The sequence below is a fragment of the Lepidochelys kempii genome, chromosome 5 (assembly GCF_965140265.1).
Source record: "Lepidochelys kempii isolate rLepKem1 chromosome 5, rLepKem1.hap2, whole genome shotgun sequence".
NCBI lineage: Eukaryota > Metazoa > Chordata > Testudines > Cheloniidae > Lepidochelys > Lepidochelys kempii.
Window position 1 is genome coordinate 24,173,480 of NC_133260.1, and position 24,874 is coordinate 24,198,353.

Here is a 24,874-nt window from a genome sequence, read left to right on the forward strand (position 1 = left end):
ATTGTTTAATTGGGTTCAGTAGGTGCTGAAAGCTTGGTTTTAAAAAAGGTTGAATACTGCATCATGAGAGCATAAAATATCTGGTATAATTTTAATCCTGAACATTTGTTCTTTAGGTCGTTCCAAGATATTTGCACCAACAGAACCATGCTCAGAACTGTGTACTTAGGAGGTCTCCTTCAGAGAGTCAGTCGAGTGTTTAACTTTTTTTCTTTTAATAAAACATGCTGACTAAACTGAGTCTTTGAATACAAGTTCATAGCTACCTATGAGAAAACTCCACTAGTAATTTTAGGTTAATAGCCTTTTAAAGAGACAGCAATAAACTAGCAGTTTTAAGAGACGTTGTCAACTCAAACAGATTTAAAAAAAAAAAAACAAGTTTGTACAAAACCTAAGGGCCCATGGTGAGGATCTTCAGCTGTCCCTTTGGGGGCGTCAGCTTTACAGTCACTTTGTACCACTCTGGCAGTGCAAAGTGACTAATATAAAGAAGGAGCTGGCTCAAAACATGCTGTAGAGCTCTGTGTTATAGTGTGATGGATTTGCTAAGAAGGAGACTACAACTCCCATTTGCTCTCTCCCCATTCCCTCCTGGCCAGGTAAGAGAAAAGCTCCTGAACCAGGAAGTAGTCGAACTCTGTTTGGAAATGGTGGCTGCCTGGCAAGCAAGTTGCTGCAGGGAAGCTGATTTCAGAGCAAAATCCCCAGGAACCATTTGCAGAACAGGCTGTGAATGTCAGATGATACAGCTGAATGCAGCTCTGTATGCAGAGACTGATGGGGGAACAACCGTGGCTGGGCAGGGAGCCAGAGCAAAGGGGCCCCAATGTGGAACACTAACTCATCCTGGCCTAGAAATCTCTAGGTGCCTATTTACTTGACTAGAGATTGGACTGGAGACAGCACCCCAGGCAAGTAGACCTGAAGAGCCCTAACTGTCCATTGGGCTGTCCCAGGGAGCCAAACAAGAACCGCGATTGCTCACTTTGAACTATAACTGGTTATGCTTCTGTACCTAGGGTATTTGCAACCTTTCCCTTTCCTGCCAGCCCTTTTCCTTGGCCATGTGTCTGAGTAGTTATTGGGGTCCACTATGGCTAGCACCAGTGAGGCCTAGCTGATGAAGCACCTACAGTGCTTGCCTCCAGGTTGCAGTATACTCAGCATGCTACTGGCATCCTAGGAGGTTGTGTACAGGGAAGCCCCAGTAATTACAACAGACAGGATAGAATAACTTTGCCCTTTGGAATCTGGGACTAAATAGTGCTATGTACAAGTGCCAGTTATTATTTTAATACTGTTTTGGGGGAACAACAGTTTGTTCTTCCACTGTAAATGGAGAAAAACAAAAAGCACAACATTTATTTAAAGACCAAATTAATCCTGTACGCATGTCCTGAACCTGTGTTCCATACATGCATAAGAAGTACCAGGAACAGGTGTACATTGCAAATCACAATGACAAATTTGTGGCTGTCTTAAAGAGAAGGCTGGAGAAGCATATTGGGATTGATTGCCCTAAAGGATGTATTTTCCCAATTTTGATAGTTCTTTAGGTTTCCATCTATAAAGAATGGATCGGACGCAATTTTCTTCTGGGTTTGGTGTAATTTTGTTCTTTGAAGTGCTGTTGATTTCCAGATCTTGTTTTGTTAGGAATTCGGGGCCTGTTACATGTGATGCAGCACTGAGTCTGCATTGATGGCACCAAACATTTGCCAATCTGCTTCAGTCTCTGGCAGAAATGAATGGACAGCTTGTCCTTGTGGCACGGCAGGCCTATGGTGAAAAACATGATGAAAGTTAGTTATAGTCTGAGCGTCTAGATGAGAGTAACCTATGTCCATGTCTAGATCTGTGTGAATGCATGGACAGAATAGCAGGGAAGCAGAGTATCTGAGCTCCAAGGCAGCACCTGCACCAAGGACCTTTGATGAACAAGGCCCAAACCACAGTGTGTTACACCACTCTCAAAGATACCACATTTACAGATATGCATTGCCTCCCTGTCCCACTGCACTACCAGTGATTGCTGGCTAGCTTGGGGAGGGGACTTCTGAAGAAGCTGTAGGAACTTACTTTTCTAAGAGGCCGTGTTGACTGGGAGGAGCTGGTGGTAGCTTTCGAATAAGGCAGGAGGGAGCAGATACTCGAGTGCAGCAGTTCAGACCCCATTCTGCCCCCTCACTTTCTGTAAAGAACACACTGACCCATTCCTGTGTATTATCTTGCCATCTACCTGTGCTCTGCTCAGCATTCTCAGTCCCACATTACTTGTGGCCTCTTCAGCCTACCCATATCCGGTGTTTGATTACAGTAGAACAATGTCCAGTAAAAGGCCCATGTATCAGCATGCAGCCACCTGACTGGAGGATCATACCCAGAATCTTGATGCAGCTTTGGGCCTGTGCAAGCAAACCCCATGATAGCTCCTCAAAGAGGAACCTCAACCTGTACCATGGTATATCTAAGCAGCTGCTGGCCAATCATGGGACCAGGAAACCAGGCAGCAGCGCAGGGAGAAGATAAAGGAGCTCAAGGTGACGTACCAAAAGACCAAGGATAAGAATTCCAAATCTGATACTGCCCCACCCACCTGTATGTTTTATGGTGAACTGGACTATGTTCTGAGCAGTGCCCCGAGCACAGAGTTTGTGGAGAAGAGGCACCGAACAGCCAGCCCAGAGAGGGGTGGCCCCAGGTTTGGGAGAGGACTGGCCCTGAATCATAGAATCTCTTCCTCGATCTGGGCCAGTAAGAGCACAGCAGATGGAAAAGAAGCAGGGGAGGACACAGTATCTAAACTGGTTAATATTGGCCCAGCCCTCTCTGTTAGTATTACGAAAGATATGATGAAATATTTGGGCAGGTTTTACCCTATAATCCTAGCTGCTGCTTCCATTATGAGTGGATGCTGTGCCGTCATACACATCTAACTCACCCGCATCCCCTTTGCTCTCTCCCTGCAAGACTATTTAAAATGGCAGAGGAGTGGAGACCTACTTGAAGAGTGACTGTCTCACTATCAGTGCTAAGGTGGGTAGTTGGTGATGACCTCTCCTTAGCTTCTGAAGGCGAATCCAGTACCGGTCTCTGATAGAAAATTCTGTCGGTGCGTATGGTAGCGGCGCTGGCAAAGGGAGTTTGTGTGCTATCAGAACCAAGGACTCCAATAGTGCCAAAGGAGGTGGTCGGTGCCAGGTTTCTTGGGGCAGGCACATATGGTGCTGCTGTTCCCCGTGTTGGAATGGATGATGTTGAGGTGCTTAGTACTGGCATGCTCAGTGCTGAAAACGAAGACTTCCTTGGATTTTGATACTGTGGCGTCAGCACAGGACTCCACTTTAAGACTGTGGGAGGAGAGAGTCTTAGGAGACACTTGCAGTCCTTGTACTGCGGCGGAGAATCAGTGCGGTCCCTGGAGCAGAACTCCTTGTGCCCCTGTATGGATTTGTCACTGGTGTGGCTGGCAGGAGGGTCTTATTTAAAGCAGCCAAGAAGCTCAGGGCACTGGTCACGTGAGACTGAACCGGTACCTGACACTTCTATGAAGGTCTGTCCAGAGTTGATGCTGCCATTGTGGATCTTTCCAAGAGGAAGCACATCAGCTTTGCCTCCCTCACCATTCAGGCATAGTTTTCAAAAGAGGTTAGCACTTGCAAATGGGGACAGATTTTCAAGAGAGCTCAGCATGTTGGATGCATGTTGGGTGCTGAGCTATTTTGAAAAATTTCACCCAAGGGTATTAACTTACCTGCACTTTTCCTGCATTCTTGCGTATTGCATTTCTGAGATTCTGGAGGCTTGAACTCATGCTCACACATAGTTTGATCTTCGGCTTTGTTATCTTCTGTATTGATGCACTTTACTGTTCTTTGCTGAATGCCCCCTCCACAAGAAGCAGTGCACTGAAAGAGATACAATTAATTTATCCCAAAGCCTTCTGAATGGGGATTGTGTAGTATGCTTTTAGCATGTTCATCAATTAGCGCAAAGCAGCTCTAATCTTTGAGTTGCTAAGCAAGGGATGCATGACCAAGATCTAAAGTACTATGTACCTTTCAAGGATTCCCAAAGATTTGCGAATATTTTCTACTTGTATTATTATAAGAGCAATAAGGATATCAACTTCAGACAAAAGGAAAGCAAGGCAAAGAAAAGGTTTATCTATATACTCTACATACACATTCAGATCTTTTCCACCTGTTTTTTCCCATGAGATTGCCCACTAATAGATTTGTGAACTGCATGCCCAAAATGCCATCTTCCTGTATAACTAGATGTTAATGCTATACTGTTGTCTGACAAATCCATGACATCACTGGACCTGCTATTACAGTCGCCTTGCTGTTTAGTCCGAGTCTGTGTACCTATGGTAAAATGGTATGGGTTTCAAATCAAAATAAGCATCTGATACCTTGCTGTTACCTTGTTCTCTATTTATTATTAATGTTCCCTTTTATGGCACTGTACAGCACTGTGGAAATCTACAAAGAAAATGTTTAGAGTAGACCCTCAAGAATAATAGACTGTACTTTATCTTACAGCCAGTAAAAAACAGAACAAAATCTCTAAAAGGTTGTAACCATCTGTAGAGCACTAATAGAAGATATAAGCTAAACCAAATATATGAGGCAAATTTCAGCTCCAAACACAGAGCCATCTAAGGCTACTCCTACACTAGGAGCTAGAGTTGTGATTCCCCTGCTCATGTGCATATATACTCACACTAACTCTCACTGAGATAATGTGAGCATAAATAGTGTAGTCACCGCTAAGGCACAGCAGAGATGTGCTGAGTACAAACGCCGGGTGGGTATATACTCGGCATGGCTCAGCCGAGCCTCCGGTGCTGCTACCCTTGCTCCTGTGGCTACCCTGCTATTTATACTGATACTAGCTCGATGAGAGTTAGCTTGGGTACATGTACACAAGCAGGGGAACCACGTCCCTAGCTCCTAGTAGAGATGTAGCCTAATGCAGCTAGTGAGCGTAAGGAGAAACTACACACGACTAGCAGCCTCATCAGACAAACCATGTTAATCCTTGAGCATGTTAGGCATTCTGATCAGGAGAGACTGACTGCTGTAGCATTTTGGAGTGGGCCAGTGAAATAATTTTCTAGGTGGTCCTTCCCTAAAAATTGGTGTTGGTTGGAAGTTTTCTCTCTAAACTGTTTTTGATGGAAAATTGGGGTTTTGACAAAATGAGATTTTTTTTGGTGAAAAGGATCTGCTTTTTGTGGAAAATTTTGACTCTTGGTTGAAAACAGAACACTCTAAAACTGAAGAGATTTTGATTCAGAGACATCAACACGGTGCCTCATGGGAGTTGTAGTGCAGATGCCTCATGCCCCCATTCTTCTCTATAGGCCAAGTTTCCCAGCCAGGCTACGGCCAGGTCTACACTACAGACCTATATCAGCATAACTACTTCGCTCAGGGGTGTTTAAAACCCACATCACTGAGCGACATAGTTATACCGACCTAACCTCCACACATAGCGCGTTTAGACAGCTATGTCAACAGGAGAGCTTCTCTCGTCAACATAGCTATCACCTCTCTGAAAAGTGGATTAACTATGCTGACAGAAGAAGCTCTCCAATCGGCACAGGTTCATCTTCACTTAAGTGCTACAATGTTTTAAGTGTAGACCTGCCCTACATCTCCCAAATTGCACTATGGACAAGCACTTCCACAGGGGCTCAACAACAAGGGGGATGGTGGTGCATCATGGGAGATATAGTCTTGCTGGGGAACCTGGGTCCTAAAGGAGAATCCATGAGGGTCTGAACTACCACTCCCATGAGGCATGGCGGTGGCATTTCTGAGTCAACATCTTTGGCTTTTAGCTAAAAGTTTTCAGTTTCAATTTTTTAATGCAACATCAACATTTTCAGAGGGGAAAAATAACCATTCTCCAACCAGCTGTACTAAACATAACTAAATCTACCGTGATCGCACCACTATGGAAAGGCCTGGCCTTAAGGTTTTGGAAAAGCTGAATGAGTGGCTTCCTTGAAGATATTTAGGCTGCCAGTATCTTTCTTTGCTCCAGGACAACTCCAGCCCAACTCTTTCTCTTTATCCAGATGCCAATATAGAAAAATGTCTTCAAGATACAATTCTCCAAGTAACTGGGGTATAAAATAATCTACAACTATTCATCCGTCAAGGGGTTTTGTGTGCATTCTGGTCAATTTTAGAGGTGTTTCCCCCCTCTTCTCTTTGAATATACAGTAGCTAGCAAGATAAATCATAAATCTTGAAAATTACCACTTCATGTCTTTTCCCTAAAACTTACAGAGCTATAGAATGTCCGCCAAGGCTGTACAATTATTAAAAGTGGGATGTGTACCTCTATTCAATTCTGCAAAGTATCCTCTTTCTAGTCTCTCTCTCTGTCCATAAAGGATTTTGTTGTAATTAGTATAAAGTATATAAACGAGGCCCTAGACATTCAGTGGCAACTTCCAAAATTTTTAAAATTGAGGTTTTTATTGAATTAAATAAAATTAAATTGAATAATACAGTCAGTACAGTAGCCCAGTGTTATTTTGATATTAAGTTCAGTTTATTTTATCCTGTTCCCCACATTTTCAGTATAACTCAGATGTCATCTTTACATTTTAGCATTAAACCTCATTTAGATGAATAGGGCAGTTCATACTTCTCATCTATTGTTTCACGTGGTCTGCAAACTCAGGAAGATAACATTGGTCTATTAAATTCAGGGTTTGTCTACAATTTAAACACTGGAGTGGTGGAGTGGGAGAGGTTCTGCTCCTGGCCCAGGTAATCTACCTCTCCAAAAGGTGGTAGCTAATTCTCCCATTGACTTGGTGCTGTCTACACTGGGGGTTAGGGTGGTATAACTGTAGATCAGGCCTCAGTTATGTTCAGACATGGGGGCTAGAAATATAGAAAATGAAAGCTGAGGTTCTGGATCCCAATTCTGCAGCAAGGGATGAATTTCTTGACAGTGAAATCATGCAATATGTGAACAAAGTCTATATGCTGCAGAAAACACCCCCTCACTGAAAAGACAACCTACTTGGCATTCTCCATCTCTAAATTTTTATTAATCTATAAAGGTTTCTATTTTATACAAAAATTAACTAGTATTCTGATAATCATTTAAAATGTGTATCATCTTGAAGGAGCTCCAGAAGAAGTCTTTATATTAGAGTTAGGAAACATCATTTGAATTGCTAGAATTTTTCTAAATGGTAGAAGTTCATAAGTGGTCCCCCATTCTTTATTGTTACATTTCACTCCAGAAGTACTATTCTACAGCTAATCCTTATTCCAGTGTCTCACCTTATGTTATTTTAGGGGGTTTTTTTAGATGAAGCCTTTTTATTTTGCTACACGTGATTTTTTTTGTCAAATTCCCATTTACTAGAATTTGTTTTGAGCCAGTATAAATGTAAAACTAGATTGAAAAAGTTAAGGCAATTTTTGCTTGACTGAGCTTGTAATGAACAGTTAAAAAGATCAAAGCCACAGCAGTATTACTTTGTAAATCCTGCCATAAAAAGCTGAATTACTGTACATTTTGAAAACAAAACATCTATTTGATTGACTGCTTTGTATGATATCTTCTCCCGTACTAAGAATGCTGCATCTTAGCTTTGGAAGATTTATTTCATGGTTATGTAGCAGAAAACTTAAAGTGGAACAAAAACAGAACATACCATGAGTTGACTTTAATAAACCAATTACTTTCTGTTACATGAATTTGATGTCTGGAACAATGTTAATGGAAAAACCTACCAATAAATAAGACTCATAGAATATTCAGGTTCCATTTTATGGCCTTCTGCTGAAAAATTAATGTATCATTTGCTTTTTTTCTCTTAGCATCAATGAAACATCAGTTGGAGATTTGTATTGCACACTGCCCCTCATGGCTTGCCATTTACTATTGTAATTTATATTTAAGATTCTGTTTTTAAAAATTTTTTAAAACAGTTGGTGGGATGTTTATGCAACATACCTTCTACTTTGAAAAATATTTGTAAAGTAGTATTAGGATATAAGAACATAGGAGAGAAAGGGTTATTGTGCATATGCCCCTTCTCCAGGATTGCACATATAATGTACATATATACGTACCTAATATTTGAGTCTTTATTATAGTTTCAATCTATTTGCCTGGTACTAAAGTTAGGTTTACTGGCCTGTAATTGCCAGGATTGCCTCTGGAGCCAAAGTTAGCACATGTGACTCCATTTTGGTTTGGGGCCCACCATTGTCTAAAAGCAAGCACATCATGCACCAGGAGGAGTGTTCCTTAGATACTGCATTCCTGTGAAAATCCTCCTCCTTGTTTCCAGCCTGCCTTGACTCCCGGTATCTGTTCTTTGTCTGTCCCTAACTCCCTATCTCCTGGCCTTTGATGTGAGGCCTCCCATCCTGATAATAAAAGTTACTGATGCATGGCTTTAGGACCATGCTCTGTAATTAACATACTAGTTTAGCACGAGGAATGCACCAAGCAGGGATTGGTGGTAGATAAGAAAAGGGTGTGTTTATTGGCTAAGGTTTCCGATGCACGAGGGCAACATGCTTTGCTAAGAGGTATATAACCTTTGTATAATCTGTATTTGGGGTCCCCTCCTGGCTAGCAGGTGGGCACCACGCTCGAGCATAATAAACTTGGTGTTTTTTGGGAACTCTGCAGTTGTGGACTTTGTTTATGTGCCTCAGCTAGATTCGAACTGTGCGTGGCCTATCAGGTATAATTCGCAGCATTTGTGTGCGTGTCCTACCAGGTGTAATTCGTAACAAGCCTTTAAAACAAAAAACTGCTAATATTAGCTATCCTCCAGTAATCTGGTAGAGGGGCTGATTTAAGAAATAGATTACCCACCAGAGTTAGTAATTCTGCAATTTCTTATCTGAGTTCCTGCAGAGCTCTTGGGTGAATGCCATCTGGTCCTGGTGACTTATTACTATTTAATTTATCAATTTGTTCCAAAACCTTCTCTACTGACACCTCAGTCTGGGTCTGCTCCTTAGATTTGTGCCCTAAAAAGAGTGGCTTAGGGTGGGGATCTCCTTCACATCCTCTGCACTGAAGACCAAAGGACTGACATACTCACAAGAAGGGGTGAGCAGAGACTTAGGGGAGAGAGCATATAAGGCTTTTAACTGTGTTTCCTAAAGATCTGTGAGTTGTGTATGCTTTGACAGTAAAAGTTACAGTGGTATCAGAAACTCCTGTGCAAAGACCTGTGCGCCTTATTTTATCTGCCGTATGGTCCCTGAGGAGTTAAATTATGAACCAGAGCATCCACGGATATGGTGCTCTGGGGGAGTATGCATATGTGACTGGAGAGACCTGGGAGGTCTGAGCCACTGGCCTACGGAGTTGGATGGAGGAGTCCCATATCCCAAGGAAAGGGGTTAGACAGGGTATCTGCACCCATGAGTATACCAATGGGCCCAGAGCTAGAAACAGTGACCAGATGCTGCCTAGGCCCAGATGGCTTGGACACATGCGATCCAAAGACTGGGTCCAATTACAACAGACTGGTGACTCTCCACCAAGGGGACTCAGCCAGGTCTGTAACAGAGTGTGTGCTTTACACAAAGAAGCAGAACTCTTTTTTTCCTTTACTGCTTTGCTCTTCTCTTGAGACTACCTGAATCCATATCTAGATTTGCTGCTTCTACTACCCATGGAGCTTCCCTATATAGTTAACCTGCAGTTTTTGCCTACAGTGCTTTTAAAGCAAATATCATGTGGATGAGAATAGGTGGAAAATGATAAATCTTCAAACAGATACAATTACAGTATCACAACTGTGGTAAATTCACTCCACAACACAGCAACTAAAAATATAAATATATCTGCATGGTGAGCTGGCCTTTCAGTACTTTTTGAGAAGACCCTTGTTCTAGTTTTATCACTAACTGTGCACTAAGAACTGGCTTGCCATGTATACTGTACCTCACAAACACTGTACATAATTATTAAAGGGCCTGACTTTGCTACCCTTGTTCTCATTGACTAGTTCCTTACTCCTTGAGCAGTACCACTGATTTTAATGTGAACAAGGGTAGCAGATTTAGGCTTTAATTTATCAAATAGATTCTTATTGATTCATTTTAACCAGATAACATTGGAGAATTGGAGTTAATTAGCCAAATCAGGTTCTGTGTCTGAAGTGGATGACTTTTTAGTTGTGGTGGTGTATATTTTACTATGCATTTCTCAAAAGCCAAAAAAACCAAGGATTGAATCCTACCGAATTCCACGTCCCATTTATCCACTGAGTACAAGGCTGCCCATTGCAGCGTGCCGTGGAGTTAGGCTTTTTCGTCCAGTCACAATAGTCCTCTTCTGGGCAGTAGATGTATCGTTCTTGCAGACCACCGCCACATGTTCTCGAACACTAAAATAAAACAGCACACCAGAAAAGAGTAAAGTGAAAGCAATTTTGGGTGGTCAAAAAAATATAAACAGGCTGCAAAGGAAGTAGAGAACATATTTATTTGAGAAATGCATGATCATTGAACAGTTAGTAAGAAGCATTTATCTGAAATAATTTAGGACATTAGCAAGTATAGTTTAGCACATACATCAAGTCTGATGACCCAAAGTTGAAGATAATGACTGCATAATGTATTTCTTTAATCTTTTTTAATGACACAGATGGGAAGGGGCTGTTATTAATCTGGAGTAGGAGGCAGAATGTTATTAATAAATTCACTCCTAACATTCATAATGAAAGCAACATAATATTACTCAGATTTAGTGTAGGGACAATGATTCATGTCATAATGTCAGAAAGCAAGTCATGTTTCTGCAGGTTTAATCTGCAATATTAATGTAAGACTTTTGCTCACTGGGACAAATTTACAAGATGCAACCTCTCACTTTCATGAGGCTGCTTGGGGATATTGAAAATCCACACGGCACATACTAAACCTTTAGCTACAAAAATGGCAATAATCAACCATCATACAGAAATATGGACTGAGGATATTTTTAAAACTTTCTTTCCAAACCTGTTTTAAAAAGTGATCATGGTTGTGACGTCTTGAAATGCACCAAAGGCTTGATACACGGCTGGGAATATAATGGGCCAAAAATATTTTGGATAAAATTTTGTTCTTGGGCTTTCCTGAAACTTCCCCTATCTGATGATCTGCTTTCTGTAAAAGGAGCTGCTCTCTCCCTTTAGGATAAGCAGAATATCAGAGTTGAGGACCAACTTGCAGGTCTGAATCAGAATGTTATCCTTAAATCACAATTTGGAGTGATGTGTCACAATATCCTCAGTGTGAAAAGAGAAGCCATGGATGAACAAGAGGGTTTAGTAGATTTATTACATAGGCTAATGTTGAAAACTTTTTGCCAACCCTTACCTCCCCCAAAACAAAACAAAACACACAACTTTGGTGGTATAAATAAATAGAAATTGTATTCAAACCACACATTGGATTTGGTTTTGCAAAAGTAAATCCAGCAAATGAGATTTTTACAAAACTAAAACCAAACCTCTGCAGCTCCTCTCTTATTTTAGGCATGGATTTTCAACAGATCCTACGGCAGTTAGATACTCCATTTCAATATTGTTCTCAATGTTATTGTAGCTGTGTAGGTCACAGGATATTACAGAGAGATGGTAGGTGAGGTAATGTCTTTTATTGGAGCAACTTCTCTTGGTGAAAGAGACAAGCTATCAAAGAGTGTAAGCTTGAAAGCTTTTCTCTTTCACCAGCACAAATTGGTCCAATAAAATGATCTCACCCACCTTGTCCCACTGAATTTCAATGGAATTTAGGAAAGTCCCATATGCATGTTTGAAAATCCCAATGTTGAAGCTTAAAGGAAAATTCTAAACTGGTCATGGCAGAAAGACCAAACAGAATGGCAGGAGAAGGTAACAAACAGAGTGAGTCTTGTTTCCTGGTCCAATATGGTACCCGAAACAAACCCTGTTGAGGCTTCTCTAAGATGATCTCTTCTGCTGTACATCAGGGTATGGAAATTTGGGGTGTTCTGCATTGCATAGTACCCGCAGGCCCACGTGACGGATGCCAGCACATCAGTTCTCTCCATGCTCATGCTTGAGTGTTCACGCTGCATTGTTATGTCAGGCTCCTATCTGTGCCAACGTGTCCATACTGCGCTATGTAGACATGAGTCAGGTGCTGTGGCTTTCGGGGGTGTATCCCAGGGACCTTAGCAGCCTTGCTAGCTGTAGAAGCTCTAGGGCTTGCTTGGTTCATGATGTATTGAGGGAGAACATGTCTGTCCATCCCATAGCACTTGACCAGGAGTGTGCTTAGCCCACCAGCACATCTAGCTGAGCCATTTTTTGGGTCTGCAGGCTCTCTGCAACTGGAGTCAGTAACATGGTGTAAGACCTTTTCCTGATCGTGCTTTCACTGCTATTTTGGGAATCAGGCAGAGCATCTGTGAAATGCTGGTGGACATTTTGGTGGCAGTATTTGGCCTATTGAAGGCGCTGTCACAGTTCAGGACAAATGCACTTGTATTTCACCTCAGTGGCACAGCAAGGACACCCACTCTTGACTTTCAGCTCCCCAGCTGTTGTCTCTCTGGAGTGGAGACATGCATCTCTCTCCTTTCTGACAGGGTATTCCCAGGCTAGACAGTTTCCTTGCCTTCGCTGTGCATTCCCAGCACAGAAGAATACTCTAGGACACCTGCTTGCTCTCTCTTCAGAGACTGATAACAGTGTAATTGCTACAGATATAAAATACCACACAGATGTTTCTAAGCAAGCCGACATTCTTTTTAAGATACAAAGCATTACAGGGAAAACATATTAAAAACCTACACACATGCTAATAAGCTTACTAGCATTCATCCCATCTCTCACATGGTATAGCCCATAAGATTACTTTGCTAGCTATTATATCCTACTAATCCAGCAAGCTGTATTAAATAATATGTTTCTCTTTCTGAATTAATCCATTTCATATATGATTCTTATATTTTATCAGTATTAATTCCTATGAAATTAGGATGTGTTGAGGCATGTGATATGTGTTTCCTAATAATTATATATAGAATAAGTTTTGCTGAAATGCAAGAAGCCTGCCTGCCTGTATCCAGCTAAATAGCTAAAAGTATGATTAGTTAAGAGTAAGTCAGCATAAAGGCGGACAACCTGTGGCACAAATGAAAATGGTCCCTGAACTTTGGGGAACCGAAGGGAGGAACTACATACAACACTGAACAGGTTTATCTGGCGTCTGCAACCGGTTGGTAACTGCAGGGCACACCACAAACCTGGAAGTCGCCAAAAAAGCCTACGTTGGAGTGAGATAATCCTTATTAATATGCAAAGAGTAAGTGTCATAATCCACTAATGTATAGGATAAGGGTACCCAAAAATTTCTTAAGGTACGAAAACAAGATTTGGGTATAGTACGTTGGGCCTGAATTAAACAGTGTAGGGATCTTATAAAATACCATGTAAGAATATCTTAGGAAGCTTTTTCTTTTCTTTGTTCTACCATATTCTACATCTTCTATCATGCTATCAGCTCAGCTTGTGTAGTATAGTATAACTACTCAACATTCCTAACTATTGGGGAAGCCAGATCCATCGTGTTATGGGATATGCCAGGAGTAAGGCTGGTCCTTCACCTCCTATTACCGGGTCCCCAAGGAAGGGTGTGAGTATGTTAGGTTAAGGTACTTATAATATGAATGTTACCACCAGGAGTTTTGGAATTCTTTTACTGTTTTGCAGTCATAAGTTTCACAGCATTTATTATTCTTCTGTTAATCTCACTAAAGCTTTTGTCAATTTGGTATTGTCCTCACTGTAAGTGTTTTTGCCAAGCACCCTGAGAGTCCTCTCCCGATATAGAATTCTCTGAGTTCTTGGACCCTGTAGTCTGAATTGGACAAGAACTTATAAATCTTCTGGTCGGATGTGAGCAGCGGCGAACCATAACAACTAACCCATAAAATTCAGGTCAACAGGTTGGCGAGCCAGCAAGAGTTTCAAGGTGTGCATGGCAAACACTTATTTAAGAGGTTAAAAAAAACTTATTTAAGAAATTAAAAAGCAAAACTCTTTGTGACTTAGTCACTGGGCACAGTCTGGTAGCAGTTTCCTTTGATAACAGATGAATTCTGGGCACCGATCCCAGAGAACTTATAATACTTCCTTTTTTTCCCTCTTGCAGCTTGTGAGTCAAATGGTTTAACTGTTTCATGTCTGTTTGTCTGTTTTATATGGCCAAATATTGGGAGTAATGGTATTGCGTGATAAGGGGTGGGGTTTTTTGCGTATTGAGCAGGCAGTCGCATTGGGCCCAATGAGCCATACTCGTGGTGGCGTTGGAGTTGATTAATATTTTAAGGGCCGTGGTAGCTCAGAACTTGTATGGTTCCAGTTACCCCTTTGTAGTCCCCTCAACTCCCCTGGGTTGCCCCCTTGAGCTGTCTCTGAGCAGTATTTGCCCCTCTGTTCAGTAGGTCCCGCCAGGACCTCTCGATCTGCTAATACACATTGGCCATCAAAGGAAGGGAGAGATCCTACTCCTATCCTTTCTTTTTGGGACTTGTTTGAAGTATTGTTGGACTGGTCTGGGGTATATATAATTTTTTATTACTATTATTAGTTTTGTAAGGCATCTTTAGATCTCTTTAGATTTAAGATTTAGAGTTAAGTTACAGTGTTAAGTTTTTCTCCTTGTTATTTGAAAGGTTAAGTATAGTCAGTGTAAAAAGCAAAAATGAGTGAGGGAAAGGCGGCAGAGCCTGTAGAGGCTGCCTGGGATATAGCCTTAGAGATTTTTGTTAGAAGATGCATTGGGGAACATGGAGGCGGTTTGGAGGAATTGAAAGATAGGGAAGTTCTCTCCAAGCATAGTAACCTGTGGGGTTTTGTAAGTCAGGTGATTGAAACTGAAACTGAGAGAAAGAAAAGAAAAGATAGTGAAGTGAAAGGGATTGCAATGGAGTGTTTGTTGACAGCGTGTGGTCTTCTGGGACGGAAGTTAAATGTGAGAAAGGAGCTGCTCAGGAAGGCACATAAAGCTGTGAAGAAGGATAAGGAAATTCAGGAGTTAAAGGAACAGTTATGCACTGCTTCTGAAGAGCAGTTCTCTCTTTTCTGTAAAGGAAAAGAGTTGGAAAGGAAGTTAGAATGAAGTCAGCATCACGCCCATGAGGTGTGTGAGGAAGTGTATGGGTGGCAGAAATGAGCAGCTGCCAGTTTAAAAATAACTGGAAGGTTATAAACCGACCGTGGTCAGTTGTTGAACTTAAATACCTATGCCCTTTTAGAACCACTTCTCCATATGTTAGTGCTCACACACATATTTTCTCAATTTACACATAGAATGCCACTAACACTAGTGAAAGCTTTTGTAACAATCATATCTTATTGCTCATGCCTTAATGCCAGACAGTTAGAAGGCAGCTGTGATTCACTCTGAAAGGATAAGGCAAGGTGTATGGCGTCGAGCTATATGGGAGAGACAGGAGATGAGTCAGCAGTGGTTTCTATTCCTATCGGGTTAGTGGAACCAACAGAAATTGATCAGCCCGTGGAGCCAGTAACAAGAAGGGGAACGAGAGAGCTAGCTAGTGCAGAGATGGCTTCTGAAGCCGCTAACGCAGAGAAACAGCCCGGTGAGTTACAAGAGGAAGGTAACAGTGAAGTAATGGGAGCCAGTGTGCCAGCAGAAAAGGGAAGTCCTCCGGCCATAGTGCTAAAAGAGGAATTAAGTGAACCAGACACTGTCATCCTAGAAAAGCAAGTGGATGTTGCAGAGGGAGAGAGAAGGAGATTCTGAAGAAAAGACTGTCTCAGCTCCTGGCAGAGCAGGAGAAGCGCCTTTGGAGGTTCAAATTGCCTAGAAAATGAGGCGTGCTGTATAAGAAGTGGTTCAGGTATCTAATACATGTGATACAATCATCACCAGGATTCAGGGGAAAGAGAGAGAGAGCAGCTTAGAGATGTAATTCCCCCACCTAATGTGGTAGCACCATCCAGTTCAGGAGGCTTTTCAGGATCCTCTGATGGGGGCGGTCCTTTGTCATGGCAACCAGGCCAGTCACCAGCACCGCCCAGGTTCCTGGAATATCTAGGAACTCCGACTCCAATAGCCCTGTGGTATGTGTTAATGTCACTATGTGTGCCAGCGGAACTTCAATCCGTAACTTTCACTGGTATAAGGAATATGTCAGCACGGTATGAGAGTGCCCTCCATAGAAGTTATTCAGAACACTACACTAACCATATATTTCCTAGGTTCCACTCAAGGGATATATCTGATCGTTCTGATGAAGGAAGTATTGACTCGGATAGGAGAAGGCCCCCAGGTTTTGGGGGAGACACTTCAAATACTAAGTATCTTCAGATACTGATTCCAGTGGCTGCCCAAACTCTCCAGATGTAATTCCTGACTGTCCCATAGCAGTGATTATAGATATTAGAACTCTGGATTTAGTAGCTAAACAAGTAGGAATGATGGAGGATTCCTCCGTAGCAGTACAGGCACAGCGTGTTCAGGAAACAGGACAAATATTTGGTTTGCCAAGTGATGATTGGGTTAAAATCTTACAGCTCACAGTAAATCGAGCCTTATAGAGCACCTTGCTCCCAGAGTATAGGAAGGGTGAGAAGTCTTTTTCAGAGACAGTGCTGTGCTTGAGCATAATCAGCATCCTGGACAAAAGCCAAATGAGTCTTCCCACCAATTTCATCTACGGTTAAGTCCAGCCTGGCGCAGTCACATGAAAGAGGACACAAATGAACCACAGTATGTTAGCTTGTTGGTTAATAATTCTCTTCCCTACCTACAGGAAAGGGTTAACATGCATATCCATGATGGGACCTTCCTGGATGAGGCCCTGGTTCTTCTAGCCAAGGCCCATACCCAGGGAAACCCTAAAGCAGGTTGGCGTGGAGACCCAGTTGCAACCCTACAAAAGCCACAGGCTACTACCATAGTGAGGATTGAGGGTCCTACCAGGACATCTCAAGGGCAGAACCAGACTAATCCTAGGTCCCCTCAATCTCAGTGCTGGGCCAATAATTTCAATTCACCGAACAATCAACAAGGATATGCATTCGGGCCCCAAGGGGGCCTCGAGATCGTGTTCCTTTTCTTGCAGGTGCTGCGCAGAACTCTTCTCATCCTCAGGGTTCTAGATTACCACCGTCTTATCAGGAGGAGGATCTCTCAGTAGTGTCAATGTTCAAGACAGTGCAGCAAATCCTGGAGACCCAACAGCAGGATATCCGAGAACTCTGGACATGCCTAAATGAGTTGGTGTTGGGAGATCAACGTCAAAATCCTTTAAACCAACCAGTGGCCTCTGTGGACTCAACCCCTCCTCCCAATTGAGTGGCTTATTCTCATGCAGGGTTACCCCTGAGGAGGTGGAAGAGCCTGAAGGCTACCCGCCTATCTATCCTATAGATTACTCCGCATGATGCCAGCAGGCCCCAAGGAGTGTCATAACCCCTTTGGGAAGAGATGCAAGTGGAAGACCCATGGTATCTATAGTGGTAGGGAACCGCCACCTAAATTTTATTGTAGACACCGGAGCAGCAATCAGTATCATCCATGTGAAGGATCCTAGATCCTCTGTTTTGGCATCTGGAAAAACAAAGATGCTATCAACGTTTGTAAACTACCAAGTTATGGCCATGCTATCTAAACCTATCAAAGTACAAATTGGTCACCTGCACAAGACCCATGTCTTTGCGATGCTCACATTGTCAGACCCAAAAGGTAATCTGTTGGGGTCTGATTTCCTAGGTAGGCAGGAATGCGTTACTGATTTGACTAATCAGTTGTTGTGTCTTACTGGAGGACAAGAGTTGGGTTGCCTGCTAGTGGTCATACTGGAGTGTGGTATGGTCACTCCAGCAGAGGGGCCAGAAACAGATGAATACCACCTGGACACGTTAATAGCCAAACGCACTCTATCCAGAGTTACAGGCCATACTTCGCAAACATGCTGATGCCTTTGCTAAACACAAACACGACTGTGGGTGCATGGCAGTCACTATTGTTGTGGAAGGGGGAGATACACCTGCTCAAAAACAATATTCCTTTCCAGACCAGACCACACCTTACGTAGCCAAGGCTATCAAGTCATTGCTGGCCTGGAGAGTCCTGCGTAGATGCACTTCTACAGCCAACTCCCCGATTTGGCTTGTTAAGAAACCAGATGGTTCTTGGTGCCTCACCTTCGATTACAGATGGTTAAATCAGGTCACCCCTACTTGTGCCCCTACTGTGGCAAAGATGCCAGACCTCATACAGTCCTTTGACCCGGAGGCTAAGTGGTTCTCTGAGCTAGATATCAGTAACAACTTTTGGACTTTACCAGTGGCCCGGGAGTCGCAATACAGGTTTGCATTTAGCTTCCAGGGGGTCCAATGTTCCTGGACCCGATTACCACAGGGATATAAAATAGCCTGGCATTGTTCCACGCTCAAATGCGTCAAGTCCTGGCACGATTTTCTAAATCGTCTATATTATTCCAGTACATAGACGACCTTTGCTTAGCAACTCGCACCAAGGAGGAGTATTTGGCAAAGCTGGACGAGATCCTGCAAATTCTTAAGGAAGCGAAATTAAAGTGCAACCCTGCCAAGGTGCGAGTAATGAAAACCATTATCTCTTTCTTAGGTCTTACTCTGACAAAATGGGGTCAAACTCCCTCACAGCAAAAGGTGGAGGCAGTCCAAAAGTTGCTGATACCGGAGGACCTAACAGTGTTAAGATCCTTTTTGGGCTTAACTGGGTTCCACAGGGGTTTCATTGCTAATTTTGCTTCCATTGCAGGTCCCTTGTACCAACTGCTAAAGAAGGATGTTCCGTGTGTGGTTCAGTCCATTCCCACTGAAGCAGTGCTCCAGCTGACACAGGCCCTTGTCATGGCTCCTGTGTTGATCACTCCAAATCCTGAGACACCTTATCACCTGGAGGTGGCGTGAGTGTTAATGCATTAGTGGCTGTTGCTTCCCAAGAGAGGCATGGGAAATTCATATGCCTATGCCTCATGTTTAATGTCTCCAGTAAAACTTAAATACAACAACTGTGAGAAGTACTTAGTGGCCACTAGTTGGGCCATACAGCATTTTGCTTTCCTAACTGGCCTCAGCCCAATCATATTATACTCATTGCACACACCCCTTCAGTTTCTGCTATCTAATCAGGTTAAAGACGGACAGGTTTCAAATGCCTCCCTAGTCCTTTGGGCATTGTTGTTACTGGGGAATGATATCACAGTAAAACTTGTTAGGATGCCATTTTTGCTGCCCACAGCCTTACTGTATCAAGGAGAGCCCCATGACTGTCCAGACACAAACAGAGTCCAAAGGGAATGGTAGAAAGTCTTCTTCCTGCCTCTAATCCAAGAGATAGATTCCTTTAAAGGAAACCACTTCTTTGTGGATGGATCAAGCTGTCATGATCCTCAAGGGAATTCATGCACTGGCTTTGGGATTTATATCATTCCTCCCAAAGGAGAGCCTTGGGAAAAAGCATACTCATGTACCCCACATTCAGCCCAATATGCTGAGTTAGCGGCGGTGGCTTGTGTACTGAAGTACTGTGTACAGGACTCCCTTAAAACCTTGTACCAGCGTATTGGTCTGTTTTCAGACTCCACTATGCGATTGAGAATGAAAAGGCCAACAGACTAGTCAGAGAGGGAGCTCGATCAGGGGAACCATGGAAAGAAAAGGACTTAGAACATTCCTTCATAACCCTTGGTTCGAAGTGTTTAATTGCTGCTGCCAAGGTGGTAGAGACTGACATTCCTGACTTAAAGGAGATGCAAGCATTAGACAGAAATATAGTGGAGATAATTTGAGAACTCTCCAAGACAGAAGGAGAATGGTCATCTATATTAAACCCTGTATATGGGAAATACAAACAATATCTACAAGTGGTGGATAAAATCCTCATGTACACGGGAGGCCTTTTTCCAGTGTGGGTGGTTCCAACCTCCCTAAGAAGGGAAATGATATACATGGTCCATGATACTCTAACAGGAGGACATCAGGGAGTAGACGAAACTGTCCAATGTCTCTTAACCGTGTGATGGTGGCCTCTTCTTAAATTAGATGTACAACAGTACCGTAACAACTGTTTGACTTGTGCCCAAGTCAACCCAACTCCTTCCAAACGTAATGCACCATTACAATCTCAGGTGTATGAAAGTCCATGAATGGCTTTGCAGATTGATCTCATAGGCCCTCTACCGCGAACCCAAAGAGACAACCAATACCTCTTGGTGACTGTTGATCCTTTCTCAAAATGGGTGGAGGCCTTTCCTTTGAAGACCAGTACTGCAAAGGCCACAGCCAAGGTCCTGGTAGAACAAGTCTTCTCTCACTGGGGGATCCCTCCGAAAGTGGAATCAGACCAGGGATCACATTTCACAGGGCAGTTCTTCAAAGACTGTCTTAAATGAATGGAAGTCCCACAGAGACTACACATCTCATACAGACCACAGTCATCTGGGATGGTGGAACATACAAATCGGACCATAAAGGTAATGTTGAGGAAACTGGTGGATGCCAATGGATGCAGCTGGGATTCCCTCATGCCTCTAATTCTCATGGCACTAAGGGCAACTCCTGCTGCATCGACCGATAAGACACCCTTTGAAGTAATGACAGGCCGAAGTATAAGGTTGCCAGAACACCTAATTTGGCACACAAGTGGTACTCAATTGGAGGGAATCAAAATGGACACCTATCTGCAAAATCTGCAGGCACATTTAAAACATCCATCTTTAGGTAGCCACTAAATTGGGGAAATCAAAATGAAAGGCTAAGGCCTACTCTGATAAAACCCAAAAAGAAAATACTTGTGATCTAGTAATGCTGTTATCCTACAAAGCACCAGAGCACAGACTGTGTAATTGGTGGATTGGACCTTTCCGAATCATTGATAAACTCAGTTCAGCAGTGTACAAGATTAAAGTAACAGGAGGCAAGCATACTAAAGATAAAATCTACCACGCTTAATCAGTTAAAACTGTAATGATCATCCAGGTCCCAGGAGCAGCTTGCTTCCCAGGAGCTAGCCGAATTGTCTCCTGAAAACCCACCATAGTTGGAGTTCAAAGGATTGCAGTCATGAAATGGACATTGAGATTTCTGATCTGCTACTCCTTCATCTTTGCCCTGAGGGTAGGACTAAGCCAAAATCAAGACTTTGGGACTAGACTCCTGCATCAAGTACGCCAAGCTGCCCAGGACCATAATACCCGACAATGCCTCCACACTCAGGTGTTTGAACATTGAAAATGTATTGCCCTGCCAAAGAGACTGAACAAATCATTATCACCAGTCAAGGCAATGAACTTACTTTGAAGCTATATGCCAAGTTGCTGGCAAATGACTCTATGGATTCATTCCCACATCTTGTAAACATCTTACGTGTTAATGTGATGGTGAATATTATTTGTGGTTGGAAAGAGGAGACCAAGGCTAAATCTTCACCTTCACAGGATTCAAAGTCAGAAGAATATGAGGTAATCATAAATTGGCAATACACACAAAATCAGGGAAAACTGGTCATAGCAATAAAACGGCGGACCAAACTATCCGCCTGGACTAATGACGCTCATAATAATGATCAACAAAAGAACCAATCATTAGGAAAGGAAATTATTTGCTCTGCACATGGGGACTGTGTCATTAACACAATCACTGAGGCATTGCAATCCCTAGAATTGGGAAGAATCCCCAATCTAATCAAAGATAAGCAATTAGTTAATTGGTATTGCCCTAAATGTTTTGAAAGGCCTGAAGGAGAGATCTGTATGTTTGAATGTATGTCCATGTATCCATTGGAATTATGAGACAAATGGGGTCTGTGACACCACATCCTAACCGAGACAGTTGTTTATTTTCTCAAAATTGTGTTGTAGCATGATCCTGGTATGTTTCATTCACAGCCTCTTTACCTGTGTTTAACTCAGACAAGGATGTATAAGCGGTTGGCTGCAGTACAGTCCATAGGTCACCTCAAAGACTGCATCTACCAGGAACGTGCCAGTGTGCCTCCCTTGGTAGTCTATCACACTCTAACCCAAACATGGAAAGTTCTGCAGATGGCCTGTTGCTCTAAAAAGGGGCCTCAGTATATATGCAGATGGAATGTGTTTCAGGCAAATACTATCTTGTGTGGACTGCAGGGAGAGCTCCAGAATCAATCATTGTTACAGTGTATGGTCCAACTGACCAGATGGAAGACTCCTACGGAGAGGATGACCTATGCTGGAAATAGCCAATTTTGCATAGTAACCAACTAGGAAAGGTTCCTACATGGTTCCTTGGAATGTCAGGTCACAGATCCAAACTTCTGTTTTACTCCTAAGCAGTTTACCTCAATTGGAAATCAAGTGATTTCCCCTATTCCTGCCTTTGAAAATACAACTGTTCTATCTGATCCCTCCTATCAGGATTTGACTATCCAATATACCTCAACATTTTTAGTACATATTCCCCCTCTGGGACTACAATTAAAACAATTGGTATCCCAAAAGGAAACCCACCTTATCCAAATTACAAATGACGTGGATAAGGCTAAACAAGCAATTGTCCAGTTATTAGCTGAGGAAGGCCAAGAAGTAGATTCTCCCTGGGAGGAAATTGGATTAAAGGGATGGATTATTATCCAAGGTATTGCAACCAGAATTGTTTTCATCTCTTTAGAATGTATGCAGTGTAAACTCAATAAGTTACAAAGGCAAACATCTCTGGTACAACCAACTGAATATGCCTCCATAATGCCCATGATAGAGATATATCAAGAAATAGAACCTATTCCCACACATGAACTATCTGTCCCTTCATCAGTGTGATGGGGTTTCTTAGTAATCACCCCATCAAAGGGGGGATTTGTAGCCCATAAGATTACTTTGCTAGCTATTATATCCTACTAATCCAGCCAGCCGTATCAATTAGTCATGCACCAGGAACTGCGTTGCCAATCTCTCCTCATGCTGGGCTGACTCCCTTTCTTTCTAGCCTTCTGTCTTTCTTCTCTGTCTGATAAACAAGCTGTTCATCAGTCTTGGCCAAAATGTCCTGCATCATTTCATCCCCCACTCTCTTCTAACCTGCATGGCAGTTGATAGTCTGCTCCCCAGGGTCCTGGTTCCATGTTTCTGTCCAGCAGACAAGGAAGGGCCTGCCAAGGAAACTGAAAGAGCAGACTGTCTGATCATTTGAGCAGGGTGGGGGTGGGGGAGGGAAGAGGAGGGAGAAAGAGATTTCTACATTTCTCCAGAGGCTGCATCCCTTCAAGGTCAAAGAATGATAATTTCTATCATTCAATTCTGTTTTATTCACACAAAATTCACTGTTCAGAAGTTCTTGCAAGCTATGCTTCAAGCCAACACACATTATGGTAAGAGTCACATACCCAAATCAATTACAATGATTTATAAATCCCCACAATTTTCCCTCAAGCAGGTAGTTCCTATGAAGGATCCTATTGCTAGCTATGGTTTTACAAACCTTGCAGTCAGGTCAAGCTCTGGAGGTCATTGTTATCTTGGAAGTGCCTGAGTGGAGATGAGAATGGAAGCTAGTGAATAGGGGTCAGCTAATGGTAGTTTGAAAGGGAGAAAGGGAAGAAGGAGTAGCACTAATTCTTAAGGTGAGTCAGTTTAATTTAGGTTTCAGAGTAGCAGCTGTGTTAGTCTGTATCTGTAAAAAGAAAAGGAGTACTTGTGGCACCTTAGAGACTAACGAATTTATTAGAGCATGAGCTTTCGCGAACTACACGTCACTTCGTCGGATGCATCCGACGAAGTGAGCTGTAGCTCATGAAAGCTTATGCTCTAATAAATTGGTTAGTCTCTAAGGTGCCACAAGTACTCCTTTTCTTTTTTTCAGTTTAATTTAGTTTTTCTTTTGGCTTGTTTAAATTTTACAGTGTGGTCTGTTGGGAATTGTGTGTTTGGGGACTGTGTGGGAGTGCGGGATCAGAGGCCTACTAGCTATTAGCTGAGTGTGCACTAGCAAGGCCTTTGATCCTTGATCATTCTTGATAACTGTGTTGAGCTAGGAGCAAAAGCCTTATAAACCAGATGCTAAGTGACCAAGGGGCACTAGCAAACAGGGGAGTTTGAGAAGGAGTTTGTAGGAGGGAAAAAGGATAAAATCAACATGGTTCAGAAAATTTACATCGCCAGTGCCAACACTGCTCCTAGCTGCTCCACCTGTACCTGTGTGCAGACAGAGAACCCAACCATGGATGCCTGTACCCAGGTCCTGGGGTGGATTTGCAGAGACTGTGGCCTGCATTTCCTAGTCATAGAAAGCCATGTTAGGGAGACCATCCAGCGTGAGAGGTGCCAACAGATAAATCTCTCAGGAAGCAGGTGGGAGAGCTATAGGAGGAGGGGCTAGGCTGAGAAGGATCCGAAAAGCCATGTACCACTTGCAAGAGGAAACAAAGGGTGGTGGTGGTTGATGACATGACTCCCTTCTAAGGGGGATGGAAGCATCCATCTGCCGACCTGACCAGGCATCCCGGGAGGTGGGCTGCCTGCCATGGGCCAGTATCCGGGACATACAGAGGACTGCAGAGGATCATCCGGCCCTCTGATTACTATCCCATGCTGCTCATCCAAGTGGGCATGAGTGATGCTGCAAGATATGACCCTAAGCAGATCAGAAGTGACTGCAGGGCTCTGGCAGTGAGGATGAAGGAGTTGAGGATACAGGTTGTGTTCTCATCGATCCTTCCCATCGAGGGTAGGGCCCCAGGCAGAGAGACACATCCTGGAGATGAATGAATGGCTGCATGGATGGTACCATCAGGAGGGCTTCAGTTTCTTCAACAATGGGATGCTGTTCTGAGAAGAACTGCTGAGC

The 24,874-nt window shown here is 43.0% G+C and overlaps 1 protein-coding gene across 1 annotated transcript in view; it reads right to left on the minus strand.

Annotated features, from left to right (window-relative positions):
• Window positions 1-328: 328 nt before the first annotated feature.
• ADAMTS12 (ADAM metallopeptidase with thrombospondin type 1 motif 12) overlaps window positions 329-24,874 on the minus strand; it is a 329,278-nt gene continuing 304,732 nt past the window's right edge. Inside the window, exons 22-24 of the mRNA XM_073343691.1 lie at window positions 10,259-10,405; window positions 3,758-3,911; window positions 329-1,782 (exon numbers count right to left, since the gene is read on the minus strand). Coding sequence (XP_073199792.1) covers window positions 1,568-1,782; window positions 3,758-3,911; window positions 10,259-10,405 — 516 coding nt within the window. The 3' untranslated portion in view covers window positions 329-1,567. The remainder of the gene's footprint in view (window positions 1,783-3,757; window positions 3,912-10,258; window positions 10,406-24,874) is intronic.